The 16,232-nt window shown below is 41.9% G+C and overlaps 1 protein-coding gene across 4 annotated transcripts in view; it reads left to right on the top strand.

The window, feature by feature from the left end:
• Nucleotides 1-16,232, top strand: part of PTPRB (protein tyrosine phosphatase receptor type B) — a 113,200-nt gene that overhangs the window by 15,061 nt on the left and 81,907 nt on the right. For 3 of the 4 annotated variants that reach the window (XR_011075955.1, XM_068560562.1, XM_068560561.1), the window contains one exon: nucleotides 13,372-13,645. Coding sequence is in view for 3 of the 4 variants with exons in the window: in XM_068560562.1 (XP_068416663.1) it covers nucleotides 13,372-13,645 (274 nt within the window). In the remaining variant the exon portion in view is untranslated. Of the gene's footprint in view, nucleotides 1-12,865; nucleotides 12,950-13,371; nucleotides 13,646-16,232 lie in introns of those variants that run through there. The other variant, XM_068560560.1, reaches the window with a different exon arrangement.

The raw sequence follows: 16,232 nt of genomic DNA, 5'->3' as shown, positions 1-16,232 counted from the left end.
TTCTTTTTTTTTTTTTAAAGCAGAGATGACTTTTTTTTTTTTTTTTGACTGTGTTGGGTCTTCGTTTCTGTGCGAGGGCTTTCTCTAGTTGCGGTGAGCGGGGGCCACTCTTCATCGCGGTGCGCGGGCCTCTCACTATTGCGGCCTCTCTTGTTGCGGAGCACAGGCTCCAGACGCGCAGGCTCAGTAATTGTGGCTCACGGGCCTAGTTGCTCCGTGGCACGTGGGATCTTCCCACACCAGGGCTCGAACCCGTGTCCCCTGCATTGGCAGGGGGAATCTCAACCACTGCGCCACCAGGGAAGCCCCCAAACACATGTTTTCAAATGCAGTCTTCATCCAGAAACAGACACTAGTTCCTACTTGTTATTTTAATCACTGACACTATTAGATTATCTGTCATTCCTTTTGTCCCCATACATATGTAGCCACTACGTAGAATTTAGCACACTTGACCTGAAAGAGAAATCGAGAGAAGAAAGAATAAGAACTGAAATACTAAGACCTTTTGCTTGGAAAGGCAATGTCATTACTACTAACTCACAGTTATGAAGTGACCACAGTGTTCTCGATTCACAAGCAAAGGATGAGTTAGGATTGGAACATAGGATTGGGAATGGAGGGTGGGATATCACGAAACACTTTCAATGAGAAAGTGGAATGTATTTGTGTCTTCCCTTCCATCAAGAGTTCTTTTGAGTTATGAGGAAGGAAACATGGAGAGATGCTATACACCATTTGCAAAGAAAAGAATCTAGGGGATAAAAATAATAGCTAAAATTTGTGTGCCAGCAACTATGCTAAGCACCTACATATACTCTGGGAGGTGGGTACTTGTATGTATTTTCCATCACTGTGTAACAAACTACCCCAAAACTTAGTAGTTTAAAACAATGACAGCTTATTTTTCTCATGGTTTTGTTGGTTGGGGCAGGGAGCGAGGGGTTCCTCTGCTGGTTTCACCTGGGCTCACTCTTGCAGTTGCATTCAGCGTCAAGCTAGAAGTTTCACAATAGCCTCTCTTGCATGGCTAGCAGTTGATGGTGGCTGCAGGCTTGGTTCTCCACCTGGCCTCTCATCCTCCACTCGACTATACCAGCTTCTTTACGTGATGGTTTCAGAAAGCTTTGCAAGAGAGGAAACATGGAAGCTACAAGCCTATTGAGACCTAGGCTCTGTAACCACACATTACTTCTGCCACATTCTACCAGTCAACAGAATCACGAGCCAGGCCAGATTCATAAGGTGGAGAAACAGACCCCGCTTCTTGATGGGAAGAGCTGCAAAGTCACATTGAAAAGGGGCATACATATTGGGTGGGAGGAATCTGTGGTCATTAAACAATCTACCATAGTATTTATTAATTTATTATTATTATTCTTTTGTAGATGCCTAGTTTAAACTTAAAGAGGCAAGGCCTCACCCAAGGTCAAATGATTAAAGAATAGCAGAGCAAGGAGGAGAGTACACATACACACACACACACACACACACACACACACACACACACACACACCCTGCACATCTAGTCACCTTATTCTCTTGCACAGAGCTCTTATTAATGAAGGTAAATGCCAAAAGGACATGATTTGGAATCCAGCGTCACTCATCAATGCTACTGCAAAGTTGTCCTAAGTTGACTCTCTTTGAAGCAGCATTTTCCCTACCTTTTTCCTTTTCCTTCTCTTTCCTCACATCGTCTTATGCCAGTTTGGAAGGTTGAGAACCTGAGCCAGTACGTGGCTTCAAAACTCTCCTTCTCTCATCCTGGACGTGAATTAAATGAATCAACATGTATCATGTGCCTACAGTACTGCCTGGAAAAATAGTGTTCAATTAACATTAGCTACTACTGTTATTATTGTTACCATCACAGTATTATGTGGCAGTATGTGTCTTTACAAGGACAAAGTTGGTGGAACAAGAAGCTTGTCTACACATGAGTCAGGAAATATCTAGCTCAGTGGTTCTCAAAGTATGGACCCAGATTCAGAACTTGTTAGAAATGCAACCACTTGGGCCCTACCCTAGACCAACTGAATCAGAAACTCTGGCTGTAAGGCCCAGCAATCAGTGTTTTAACAAGCCCTCCAAGTCACACAGAGGTGTACTTTTAAATTCCAGAACGACTGATCGAGATAAATCTTGTCCTTCACCCACAATATCTGTCCCATGGACTTCTGAACGCCTTAGTTTCCCACCACTGACGGCACTTTTGTGCATGTGTCATGAGGAGGTAAGAGGGGGTGGTGCCATAAAAGCTAAATAATCAAGTAGCAGAAATTAATGTATCTAATTCCAGCCTCCTGCTGTGACTTTGCAGAGTGTACAACATTGAAGGAATGGGGCCCAGGGTGGGTGAGTGGAGCCTGGAGAGATAGAGAACAGCTGCTAGACTCTAGGCTTTTTGTGTTCTAGAAAAAGGGGGTTCCAGGCACATGGTTCCACCGGGAATGCACAGGACTCTGTATTGGAACATCAGCTGGATTTCAGCACCTGTGCACGCCCTCAGCCAGGCATCCCTGCGTACCACATCCACAGAGATATACTGTGTTCTTGTGCACAAGCCCAGTTGTAGATCAGGCCAGAGGTGGGTGTGAGAAGTGTGCCCTGCATGTACTAGCCATTCCCTATGGGCAAGGAGAGACAGGCAGGGCTGGAGGCAGCAGGAAGTCAATCTTTTGGGGACCTGAGCATGGGATACAAGAGGAAGAGTTAAATGTGCAGAAGTTTCCTCCAAAGGGAGGGAAGCCAGGCCTTGGAATTTTGTTTAGCATCAAAATCTGAGCAGCCTCCATTTATCATTTGAGCAGTGGACTCTCAACAGAGGTCCAGTCTGGATCCCCTCTCAGCCATGTGACCTCGGGGGAGGCGGTTTGATAAAGTGGTAAAGAGCTAGGGCTCTCGTGTCAGAGAAAGCTGGTTTAAATCCAAGTGGCATCATCTACTAGTTACTCAAGTCATACTTGTTTCCTCTCTAAAATAAGGATAATTAAGGTACTCTATCTGCCTCATAAAACAGTTGTGAGGATTCAAATCTGATTAAGAAAAGTGCTTAGTGCCTTGGCTATACACGATAAGTACTCAATAATGTTAGCAAGTAATACTAACTTCCTGTTGTTGTTTCATCACCCCTACCCTGCCTGCATCACAGGGTTGTTCTAAGAACCAGATGGACCAGCGTTATTATGTGAAAATGCTTTCAAAGGAATCAAGCCTTGAACATGCATTAAAAATGTTACTGGCTGGTTCTGATTCTACTCAACATCCCTCAATCTTATTTGAAGGCACACCCCCTTCTTCCCTTCCCCACCCCGCCCTGGCCTGGGCCCGGGAGACGGACCACATTTCCTCAGTTCATGAATAGCCATTGTGGTGCTGGTCTGAGTTTAACGGCTCTGTGCTTCCTTCCAGTTGGCCCTCAGAGACATCACAAACCAACGTGAGTCTCCAAATAAGTGAGGTGGCAAATGCAAAACACCTGCACCTCCTCCCACCCCCCTCAAGTCTGGGGTCAACCCCTTTATCGTGTTACTTAAACACAGGGGAGTCTCTCCACTGCCACCACCACTCTGTGGCCAGAACTAAAGATGGAACAATATTCCCCTTCACTGAGGCAAACACCTAGAAGGAGAAGTACAAAGATGTAGCAAAACAAAACACCCCACACCATCTCCTAATGACTCCTCATGACCAAGAGAAGATTCTTAGATTGTCTAGAGTGAATGGGATAAAAGATAAACAGACTTTTCTGAGACTACCCCTAGTGCAGGATGTCCATTCTAGCATGTACGATATTGCGGTAGGGATGTGTTCCTGAAGACCCTAATTTATAATTAGCATCATTCAAGTCTAATTCTGACAAAGGGCTGCAGTTCTCTCAGATGGCCCACTAATATGGATTACTATGTGCCAACAGCATAATACGGTTTACAATTCACTCGACCCTCTCTGGCTTTAAAATCTCAAGGATTTTTCTTTTCTTTCATTTTCTTTTAGTTATAGGGGATTTGCCTGACTTTCCATTTTGAGCACCAAAATACTGGGTTCATATTTTGTCACAATATAAATCATATGCACATAAAATGCAACCATAAAACAGAATATGTGCATTGAAATGGGCTCTTTAACCTGCCAGTATTTCTCTGACACATGGGTTTCCCTCAGCAGATGAGGTCAAGCCCAGATGAGGGTTGATGCAGAGAGAAGAGAACATAGCAAAGGAGGGGAAATGAGATCGAAGGAGAAACCAGGATGTACAAATTGAGATAGGACGTCTGTGGCTCTCAGCCGTGGTCTTACATACATCAGAATCACCTGGGAAGCTTTTTGAAGATACAGGTTCCAAAATTCTCCCTCAGACCTACTGAATCAGAATTTACTGACGTAGGACATCGGCACCAGAGTGTAAAAATCTCCCCATTGATTATAATGTGCAATTATGTTTACAATCCATTGGAGAATAATTGAATAGTCAACCTGTTAGAAAAAACCATTGAACACAAGAGAAGAGGAACAGTTCTGGGAGAGATGTACCTATAACTTGAATGTAATCATCAGGAAACATCGGACAAATGCAAATGGAGGAAAACACGTACCATAGAAATAACTAACCTGTATCATTCAAAAAAGTCAGTGTCATAAAAATCATTTTTGAAGGCTGATGAATTGTTCCAGATTATGGAAGATTAAGAGACTTGACAACTAAATATAACACAGGATCCTGGGTGGGCTCCTTAACAGAGAAAAAACAACAACAACAAAAAATGCTAAAGGGACATGCTTGAGTCAACTGGCGAAGTTGAAATACGGATTGTGGATAAAAGCATTATATCAATTTTGCATTTCTTAAATTTGATATCTTTACTGAGATTACACACTTAATTCAGAAGATATGCAGCCCACTCTGAAGTGGTTTAGGTAAAAGTATCATATATAGAGAGAAAGAGATGATAATAAAGCAAATGTGGGGGAATGCTAAAAGAAAAAAATGAGTGGGTCTTGGTAAGGATATGTCGTAGCGCTCCATGTAATTTTCACCACTTATCTGTAAGTTTGAAATTATTTCCGAACAAAAAAGTTTAAAAAATAAAAAGAGTAGTTTGCTTAAGGGCTTTTATAGGGTAGAATCCAAGGGATGCTTCTGAGTTAGGGGTAGACCAGTGGCTCAGACTTACAAAGACCTGTCCATCTTCTTCAAGGACCGGGAGGAGAGAGGGGGTGGATGGGGGGGAGAGGAGAGCAAACACCGTGAGAAATGATGATGAATTTGCAAGAAAGAGCAGTAAATCCAAGGGTCAGAACTGGTGGATGAGCTGGATGATAAGTATGAAGATAAGATAAAGAAACTCTGGAAAAGATTGCTAAGTACTTTAAATCCCTGTAATTTACCCCAGTTACATATTGGTTGCGCCCACATATTCATTCCACTCACAGAATAACAGCTTTGAAAACCAGTTATGAAATACGGTGAAAAGTCACTGAAAGGGGAAATGCTATGAATTCCAGGGGCTGTCTTTGAAGGGAAGATCCTTTTCATCCTTCCCACCCTTTGGGGGAGCTGGCAACAGAATCCTGCCATTGCTAAATCCAGATGAGATCACCACTAGGGTAATTTTTATTTGGAAAGTACACAGGAGGTACCTGTTTTTTCATCAAAGCTCTTCTGATCTGGATCTCTAACAGATCTGGACCAATGAACACACACTACCAGTGTAGCTTTACCAGGTGCTTGCCCTTCGTCTGTGTGTCTGTGAACATTTGTGTTTGCTCCCCTTTGTGCAAGGCTGTACTTCCAGCCCAGGACAGCAAAGCTGTGGAGAGGATACCGCAGTAGATGCTTTGCTAAGAGTTTTGACCTTGGTGGCCTGAATCCAATGACTTCTGGATTATTCTAGAAGGATTCGGTCTTCCATGGAGTCAGAGGCTGCTTGGGCACTAGCTTATCCTAAGGCTTAGGTGCTAGGTATTATTGGATTCTGTGATGCTAAGGGTTCCAGGTCTGCATTGGAGCAACTGAAGAATACAATTGCTTTTAAGATTCCCCAGTACTTAGCCATGTCCTTGTTTAGTGGTGAGGTGTGAATATTTACTGTCAATAGATGAATAGACATTGAGTCTCCACAACCTGGGCATGCGGGGGAGATAACGAAGAGCCATGACTCCTTCCAGCAGGAGGTTTCTAATCTAGCTGATGGTTTTTTCATTATATTTTTGAAAAACATGGTAAGATCCTTTGATCTTCTGCTTTGATCACTCTCAGCTTCAACATTCAGGGGACTCTGAGACGCGCTGTGTGGACAAGGTGGGCAGAATGCTGGCCCAGCACGCCTCCATCTTTTAATTTTTTTAATGAAAAGTCAAAAATCCAGATTTTTTTCCCTTTAAAATCTCCTATTTTTCTCAACATTACCTGCTTATTCCATTTTTTAAAAACTATATTAAGATCACACTATAAAAGCCAGAAAAGGCGCATGTGCTGGTCAGATAGGGAACCCTCTGTTTGCGAGCTCCAGTGAATTCATGGAAAATGATGTTCTAACAACATGATACACAGAAAAAAAGAAGACAGAATCTTTACCCTCCAATCATCACTGTCTAAGGGAGATGAGATGTGTGATCATTTCTTTTGTTTTTATTTTTCTTTCCCTTAAAGCCAATGTTAGCCATGTTTTGCTTATTTACTATCCTAGAGCTTGGATAGTCACGAAAATCATGACCCTGCTCCTGAAACCAGAATGTATAGCAGTCACGCCCATATAGGCAGCCCCACTGGCCGCATTAACGCCTTGATTCAGTACGTGTGTGGGCCGACTCATTTCCGAGGGTGGGGTAGTAGCGCCGGAAACGTGGGAATGAAGATGCAGCAGAAGTGCTTGAGGTTGAAAAAGTGATTCGTTTACAGTCACATCTGGTTTTAAGTCATTCGTCTGTGTACAGTTACAAAGCTCTGACAAAAGCTATGCAAAGCTCATTTCCTCCAGATTTAAAAAAAAAAAAAAAAAAGTGGGGGAAGGGAAGAGGGTAAAAAATTGATGTAGAAAAAAAAAATACCAAGAAACCTTAGAGATGTGTCTGGGAGAGATGGTGGGGCTGCTCTTAGAGACACATCCAGAACTCCCACCCCGCCCTTCCAGGATCTAAAAAAATCTTGGCACTGCCAACAGTCAGAGCAGCCGGTAAATGTCTTCTGTGCTGATCTCTTGAGGAGTTTCTCTTGAGTATGGGATTGACAGCAATGGTAATTTATTATTATTTGGATGTTCTCAGAAAGACATTCTCGTCCGTGCACTTTGTCATTCTCTCTAGCATTGCTGGGTGCTCAGCATCCATGATTTATTGTTATTCATCTACTATTATTAGTACTAATAATCATACTCTCTAACATTTGTTGTTATTCATATACTATTATTAGTACTAATAATCATACTACCTAACATACTATCATCCTTTAGCCAGGGAGGTGCTATAAATATAACACGCACCTTCTCATTTTATCCGCCCCCTCATTAAACCACCCCCAAATGCCTGTATAATTTCCATTTTCCTGGAGACCTATGACCTAGGAAGGTTACAACCTAGGAAGCTAGAAAGATTCCTTGAAATATAAATATCCCAAAACAGTATCTCTAAACACAAAAGTCACGGTCCTTTTTTAAAAACTGCTTATCAAAATTATCTTACCTTAAATTTTAATAAATCTCTTTTTAAATGCATGACACCGGCTGCAGGTTAAAAATCGTATTCACTTTTGCTGTAATGTACTATTGAAACAGTTTCAAATTGAAACAGAGAAAAGGATTTGCCATCTTGTAATTGTTTTTAATTGACACATTACCTAATTGCTAGGCTTTCTTCTTTTTAAAAATATCTGGGGAAACAGACATGAGGGTTGCATAACAAAAGGCATCAGAATTGGCCTGTCATCTAACATTTGTTAAGTTTGCTGCATGTTGACCTTTTTCCCTTTAGCATCTGTACTTTATTGAGAAGTTATAAATATCAAACTATGTATATAATATATATTATAGATATACTATATAAAATATATACTATATTATACAAAATATATTATCATATATTACATCACCACTTTACTTATTTGACACCTTCTAAAACTGTTCAAGATCTTCTAAATCATCTATATAGCTTCTTGTAACCAGAGAGCTCAGTGAAATTTAAAAGAATGAGATATCATTAACTCTCTTTAATATAAAGTGACAACTGGATCAGGGTTTAGAGTAGGGGATTGACAATCTAAGGCTTTTGTTTGGAATTTGGATAGCTCTTTTTCACCAACTAGAGCAGGAAGGCTTGTTAAATACACACACACACACACACACACACACACACACACACACACACATACATACACAGGCACACACAGAGATTATTTGGCTCCACCAGAACATTTCAAATTCCTCAGGTTGTAGTAGGGCCCTAAGATTTTATGTTTCTAGCAAGTTCTCAGATGATGCTGATACTAGCTTTTGAGAACCACTGTCCTAAAGGTTACTACCTCCTTCCCCTTTCTCCTTTTCCTCCCTTCATCTTCCCTCCCACTCATCTTTTCCCACCTCTTTCTCTTCAAAATCAATCTTCTCTTCTTCCTCTCTTTAATTCCTTTGCCCTTCCCTCTTTTATTCCTCTGCTCCATCCCTCCGTCCCTTTCAAGATGATATTTGAGCATCCAGCAGGAACATGTCTAGAAGGACTTGTTTACAGTGTTTACTCAGATAATAATATTTATTGAGCAGCTACAAAGATTCACCCATTCATTCATTCATCTACTCACTCAACAAATATTTGTTGAAACTCCACTATATGCCAAACTCTGTGCAAGAAAAGCAAGACAAAGACTCTGCCCTAAAGGAATTCTCCATATGGCCAGGGAAGGCAGACAGTATACAAACATATAAATAATTGGATTAGTACCAAGTGTCATTAATGTTCAGAATTAAATAAATGGGTTGCTGAGATGAAGATTGATAACAGCACACTTTTCCCCTGTGAGGTCAGAAAGGGCCTGGCCCCATAGGGATGTGTTTAAGCTGAGACCTAAAGATTGGGAGAAAGACAGCTAAGCAGACTTCCTGGGCAGGAGTGGTCCAAGAAAAGGAAATGGCAGGCACAAAGGCCCTGGGGCAGGAAAGAGTCAGCTTCTTGGGGGTGTCTCCAAAACCTAAACCAGGGCCTGGCACACGGTAGGTGCTCAGTCAATATTTGCTGAATGAATGAGTAAATGAATTATTAGACCCAGGCCACTGGAGCATAGGAGGCAAGCAGGAGAGAGGCATGGGGTAAGCAGAGGCCAGGTCATGGAAGGCCTTTTAGGTCATGAGTTAGGATTTTGAATTAACCAATCAACTTTACCAATCCACTCTTCCTTCATCCCCCAACCTTCTCTGCACCCAGCTCAAACCCTGATGTCAAGTAACAATTCTCAAAGTGTGACCCTGGGACCCCTGATGATCGGTTGTATCATTCAACATGTATGTTCATGACATGATATGAGCCATGCTTTCATCCATAAAATCATAATTAATGAACATATAAATTAGAACAATTATTCATTAACTGTTATGACTATTTGTTTAAAAGGCAGCTGTTTAACCAACGGTTTAACATTAGGCACTCATGTCTAACCAAAAGCAGTCCCACCCTTCCCCTGCAGTCTGGGAAAGGTTTCCTAGTGGCAAAGAGAAGATGTTGTCCCCTGAAAAGTTACAGAGAGGCTGATTCCAAATGCTTGGAATGCAGTAACTTCTAAAGCAAATGTAGTGTCATTACACAGGATAAATAGGTTCAAAAGAAGTTGAGGAATTCCAAACAAAGATGAGAACAAAGAATAAAATGAATCATCTTATTTGTACTTTGTACAGTAGTTTCAAATAAACTCCTCTAGGAAAAGATGTTATCTGGCAGCCTTTCCCAGTCCCTTACTGCCTTGAATCTATTACACATCTCTCTAATTTTTCATAGTAATATAAGTGTTTTTAAAAGGTAAATCAGCTTTTAAAATGTAATCAGTAAAAACCTGAGTTTAAACTTTCTCTCCTTGTTTCATAGTATGCTCATTCCTATAGGTTATTTAGGACCCACTAATTAATTGGGAGCTTTGCTGTGAGCCTTAAGATTCTCCAAAAAAAGAACCAGCAGTTATATACCTTTGGGAAAGAAATATCTCTGACTCCTGGTCCTTTCCTTCACAGATTGCTATAATTCTTCATATACATTGGTATCAAAATAGATAAAAGGCACAAGACCCTAAATGTACATGTCTCTCTGATAGATCAGAAATTAAATAATTGTATTTGAAGAAATCGCTCCTTCTTTTTCTAATTCCTATTCCCAGGGTTATTATTAGCAGGTCACTGTTAATAACAGAATTTGGAAGCATCTGAAGAGTGTTATGAGGATATTTTGTTATTGCTTTGTTTGATTAGTCCTCTTCACATTTTGCCTTTTTGTTGCAGTTGCCTTTACTATAAGGCAGTATACTGCATTATAGTCAGACAGTGTATTGGATATCAAATACTATTTTAAAATTAACTGTTAAGGTATAGTAGGTTGGTAACATGTAATTTTTTTTTAAAATATGTGAGAAGCCTTGGAGAACTTGAAAAAGACAGGATTTATCGAAGATTTCTGCAAAGGACAGAGGGCTATTTAGTGAATTTGGGAGGGAATGTTTCAAATCTGAGGGGCAATCTATGAGAAAAATGTAAAAACCTCATTGGTTTTTGACAAAGAGAAGGATGGGCAGCAGAAGTTAGGTAAGTGGGACCTATGTGATGGATGAATTTGAAAGAGAGCAAACTGTGTGATTTGGATGCAACCTATCACTAGGCAAACTGACAACTGGACAGCACATTAAAGTTTGCAAAGGTGCTTCAACATATGTGATCTTATTCTTCATAATAGCTCTGGGAAGTATTTAGAGTAGATATTATTCCAGTTTTACAGACGAGGAAATCACATTGTCTTCTGAATATAGCCAGAAAAGAAAAGGGTAATGTTAAAAAGGAATAAAGCTGAAAAAGACCCCTGTAAAGGCTGAAGGCAGCCTGTAGGATTGCAGTCTCTAACGGGGAGAGAAGAGGAGTATCTCTGATGATGCCGAAAGGAATGCCAGGCTGTGAAAAGTCATTGAACTTGGGGGCAAAATACAGAGGGCAAAAGTTCTTTGGTAAGACAAGTGACCTGGGCAGAGAAATAAGAAAGATTCCATTTTCCCAGAAACACACCCGTGTTTTAGATTTGACCTTCTTTGAGTGTCTGCTAACTTGAAAAAGAAATCTGAGATCTCTAGTCTGGCTGCAGATTAAAAGCCCATAGAATCTTCGAAGGAGTAGAAACTTCATCTTTTCATTAAAAAAATTTTTTTAAAACACAAGTTTTCTAAAAGAATTGAAATAATTTTCACTTTTTTGTTTTTTTCTGCTTTTCCTCCAAGTAGGTACCTTTGATATAGCAGTCAATAATATAGCTTTATGTATAATCTATTTGAAAAAGAAAAGAATATGCCATCCTTCCCATTGATGTAGCTCAAATATTCTGTTTTGAAAAATCTCCTTTCTTCCGGCAGTTGTCAGGGATGGCACCCAAAGAAAAGCAGTCAAACATTATTAAGGTTGTTGCAATATTTTCCTACTATCACCTATGACCAATTAAACATTTTTGCTCTTCGGTTATCAGGAACTCTTTTAAAATCCATTTTCAGATACATGATCACTCAGGTACTGAGGCAGTTGCTAAAAGTTAGCATAAAGTTAGTGCTAAAAACTAAGTGAATTTCACTTTCTTGTAATATGTGGGAAGCTGAGCCATCAAGAGTATTTTCCACAAACGAGAGTTCATATTGCTTTCTTATATTGCTTGGACAATTATGGATGAAATGACTTTAACTACTGGATGGTCATTGATGAAACTGCTTTGCTTGTGGGCTGGACGATTGGTGGTGATTATACTTGTTCTTGTTTAGCACCATGTGCATCAGATTTAGGGAGGGCACGTACCTCTACACAAGAGAAAGGGGAAAGTGAATGGCAGGAAAAAATGAAGGTCAAGTCGACAATGGACACCATCCTTTCGGGGTCTTTTTCTCTTGATGGTGTCAGGGGGATACGCGTTGGGACGAATGAATGCTTTGAGGTGAGAAGGGCAAAAGCACTCTAATAAAAGGCTTCAGGAAAGAGTGAGGCGACCTAGGGAAGTCTGCTGTGGTCAAGTTTAATCCTGGGAAAAGAGGCCCTGGAGAAAGCAGATGAGGAAGATAGGAAGGAAGACAGGGAGCGGGAGGCGCAGGGTGTGGAGGGAGGAAGGGGGCGGGGGTGGGGAGATGGAAAGTGAGAGGCAGCAAGTCTTACTGTGGCTGAGACGGTGGTGTTGAGGACCACGGAGTGGGAAAAAGTGAAAGTCGGGCGGGGAGGCGGAGAAGGAGGCAGAGCTCCGCAGACCCGGCCGGGACCCCTGGCGGGAGAGGCGGGGGCATCTTGGCCCGCCTCGGGCCCCCTTGGCAGCCTCAGGCGTTGGCTCCTCGGGGCTCCCTCCCTCGCCGGCGCATTGTTCCTTTGCCGGGAGACGAGGAAATTGCCTTTTGATTGCGGAAGTCCGCGGCCGGGGCTCGGGGCGAGGCAGCGCGGGTCAGAATGGCAGCGTGGGAAGGGCGGCGCGCTGCCGGCCCCCGCCGCCTCTCGCGTCCGCAGCCGGCCCGGGGCGGCAGCAGCATCAGCGGCGGCGGCGGCGGCCCCCGCGCGTCGTCAGCCCGGAGGCCAGCGCTCTGCGCCCGCGGGGCGCGCTGAGCGCGCGCAACAAGTGGTCCCCGCTCCGCCGGCCGTCGGGGCCGCCCCGCGTCCCAGCCCAGCGGTCGAGTCAGGGGGAACCGCTGAGCGCCATGCGGAGCCATGGAGCCGGGCTGGCCCTGTGGACCGCGCTGAGCCTGCTGCAGGTGAGGGGCCCGAGAAGAGCTCCCCGCGGGCGGACGCGCCCCTCCCCGCCGAGGACCAAATGCCCACTCGGCTTTCTGGTCTGCTGGGTTGTGTTCTGGAGAGGGAGGTGGCAGAATTTCTTCCTCTCCCTGGGGAGGAATGAGCCATCCTCTTCTGAGCCCCCAGCCAGACTGACAGCTCGTGCCGCTGTCAAAGGCAACAAGCCACCTTCTCTTTCCAGCTGCTCCGGAGAAAAAGCAGCTAGGGAGAAGGTGGCCACCCCCCTGGGCTGCGGGCCTCTTCTCTGGCTGGGGGGCGAAAGGATGCATGGGCTCAGGCTGGGGGCCAGGGGTGAGTGGAGCAGCTTGGGGAGCTTGCTACGGACTCGTCCCTGGGCAGGTCTAGACAGCGGGCTTCAGCTGTTGTTCTGGTTCCTTTGCAGACTGGACTGGGGGAGCCAGTGAGATGCAACTTCACCCTGACGGAGTCCAGGGTCTCCAGCCGGTCCGTGTCTCTCCAGTGGAGAACTTTGGCGTCACCCTGTAACTTTAGCCTCATCTGCAGCAGTGACACGTCGTGGGTCGCGTGCTGCCACCCCGTGCGGATAGACAACACCACCTATGGATGTAACCCCAAGGATTTACAAGCGGGAACCATCTATAATTTCAGTATTATGTCTCTGGATGGAGAAGAGAGAACTGTGGTCTTGCAAACAGGTAAAAAGTGACAGGTGCGGTTGGACGGCCAGGCCACTTCCGGCTGAGCCCTGCCTTTTCAAGCTGATGTTTCACTTGAGTTCCAGGCATACAAAATAATAATAATAATAAAGGTAAAAACACCTGTGAAGATAACCATTGACAAAGATTTCTAGTCTCCTCAGATCTGGCCAGAAGCAGCTTGGTTGACTTTCAGAGACTTCCTTAGTGCTGAAAACAGCGGACTAGCCACTTAAACGGGGAGAGCAGCAAAGAGAAACTGGGCTGTGGAGGGAATTTGTTAAAGTGATGTGGTTTGAGCTTCCATCGCATTAAATTGTCAAGCCCTGGAATAATTTTAAGTAAATGTTTTTAGAATAAATAATGGAAGTGCAATGATTAGGGATATGACTTTCCTCAACTTAGTTTTATTTTTGGAACCAGGACATAAAATCATCAGGAATAGAGTCACCCTTAGGGGGAAATTAGAAAAGTCCCTTGAGATGAGGGTATGAAAATTATTTTTTATCACTTGTGTAACTAAAACCATGCCAATATCACAGATCATCCTTTGGTTACTCTGCACCTTAAGTCAATCATTTTCTGTTCACTTTTGGTAAACCCTTCCATGCATATGTGGTAAGAGTTTGTCTTTCCTGCCTCAGTTTTCTTATCTGTAAAATGAGAGTGTTAGACTTGGTCATTCAGGTCCAGGTTCCAACCAAGTGCCTACTTAGGTAGGGGCTGCAATGCATGTTACCTCATTAATCCCCAGAGCCACCCTCAGATGTGCTCGGAATTCTCTAATGACTTCGATGTTTTATGACTTCATTAGTCTTCCTTTTAACGTTATCTTTTTTCGTTGCAATAGAGAAGCCTTACTTTCATGGAGAAAGTCAAATTTAACTGAAAAATTCCAGAAGTTAAATTTAGAAATGTGTCGTCCTTGCTATTCTTTCACATTCAACCTGAACAAAAATCACTTCTTTAGCTATAGTTCTTTGAAGAGGTGAGAGAACAGTCCGTTATCAGGGCAGTTACAATAAGGTCAGGAAATGTGACTAGGTCCTGGTAATAAGTCAATGAATTGTTCTCTTGCTAATTAAGAAAGCCCAATTACATCACTTGACTTACTTCAGAGGAAAGTTAGATAATTTCTGAGATTTGCAGGAACTTGAATTGAAAAGAGACACCACTTGTTAAGAATGTGGTTGTGTTTTTACAGGGAATCAAAGAGAGACCGAAATCAACCACGTAATTAGAACATTTTTCAGGAGTTTAAGTGGCTGAGTTTTTAGTTATAAAGTTCTTGGTTTCTTGGTATGTGAAGATGTGAACACTCAGATTGCTAATACTGTGAAATTTATGACGTAGAACTTCCAGATGTGTTCTTTACATTTGATAAGGTGTCTGTATTGAATGGGGCAGAATGATGTTTAAAAACAGGTGAGCTATCAGAAGCTTATGGGAGAAAAGATGAAGACATTAAGCCAGAATATACTGATTTAACCCAGAGGTTTTACTTTTTTGGAAAAAACATTGATGAAAAAGGACTCACTGTGGGTGTTACTAGTTAGAATATGTTTTGAGTTTAATTATGCATGTAGGTGTTTCAAGTCCAGAGATATTTGTGAAATGTAAGAAATGTTTGCATTTTATTGACTATGTTTAATTAAAAAAAGACTTAGTCAGCATACCCAATTGTTAGTGTTCAGTGTCTTATCATTTTTCTTAAGGAGTTACTTTTTACAGTACCACAAATATACTTTTCACCACAAATTTTATGAGCTCCATGCCAAATGTGAAGAATGAGATTTGATCAAAAGTGATGTTTGTATAATAATAATTTTTTCATACTTATTTGTGTGATGGTATAACCCTACTTGGGTTTCTCTATATTTTTAAAATAATTTTATTTAAATAAACTTTTTTAAGTTAAGATTTTTTTTTTTAATGTTTCAGGGAGAATATTCTTGGTTGGTTGTTATTTATTTTTGGTCAGCACTTTTTTTTTTTTTTTTGCTTTCTATATTTTAAGGACATATGTGAGTTTTCGTTTAAGTTAAGAGAAAGTACTAGTATTACTCTATATTAACTGCTAAGCTACAAAGATGAGTGTCACAAATCATATTTTACTGTTATTAAAGCAGGATCAACTAGTAGCATAATATTAAGTCTGAGATATAACTTCAAACAAAAAAAGTCATTCAAATACATTGTGCTTTTCTTATTCCATTATGCCTATCTTATCAGTATAGAGTAAAATAGAGTGAGAGCAAGGCATGATTTGGCTGGAGATACAACAGTTGCTTAGATTATCTCTGTAATCATTCTGTATCGTTCCAAGTGTGATTTGTCTGGTTGTTTTTCCTGGTAAATTATCTAAAATAACATAATGTAGACATGACCTTAAAGATCAAAAATTTCAACTAAATCAGAACTATTTCAGCAACAATCAGTTTTCGCTCCAGATTTAAAAACAGAATTGAAAAACCTATGTGGATTCAAATTCAGTTCAGCAAACATTTATCAAGCATGGCTACTGCAGCGAGTTACACCAGGTAGTGATTGGTGAGCTTATAAAGATGACAAACAAAGCATGGTCTCT

The sequence above is a fragment of the Eschrichtius robustus genome, chromosome 13 (assembly GCF_028021215.1).
Source record: "Eschrichtius robustus isolate mEscRob2 chromosome 13, mEscRob2.pri, whole genome shotgun sequence".
NCBI lineage: Eukaryota > Metazoa > Chordata > Mammalia > Artiodactyla > Eschrichtiidae > Eschrichtius > Eschrichtius robustus.
This window is presented reverse-complemented; position numbering and strand designations above follow the sequence as displayed.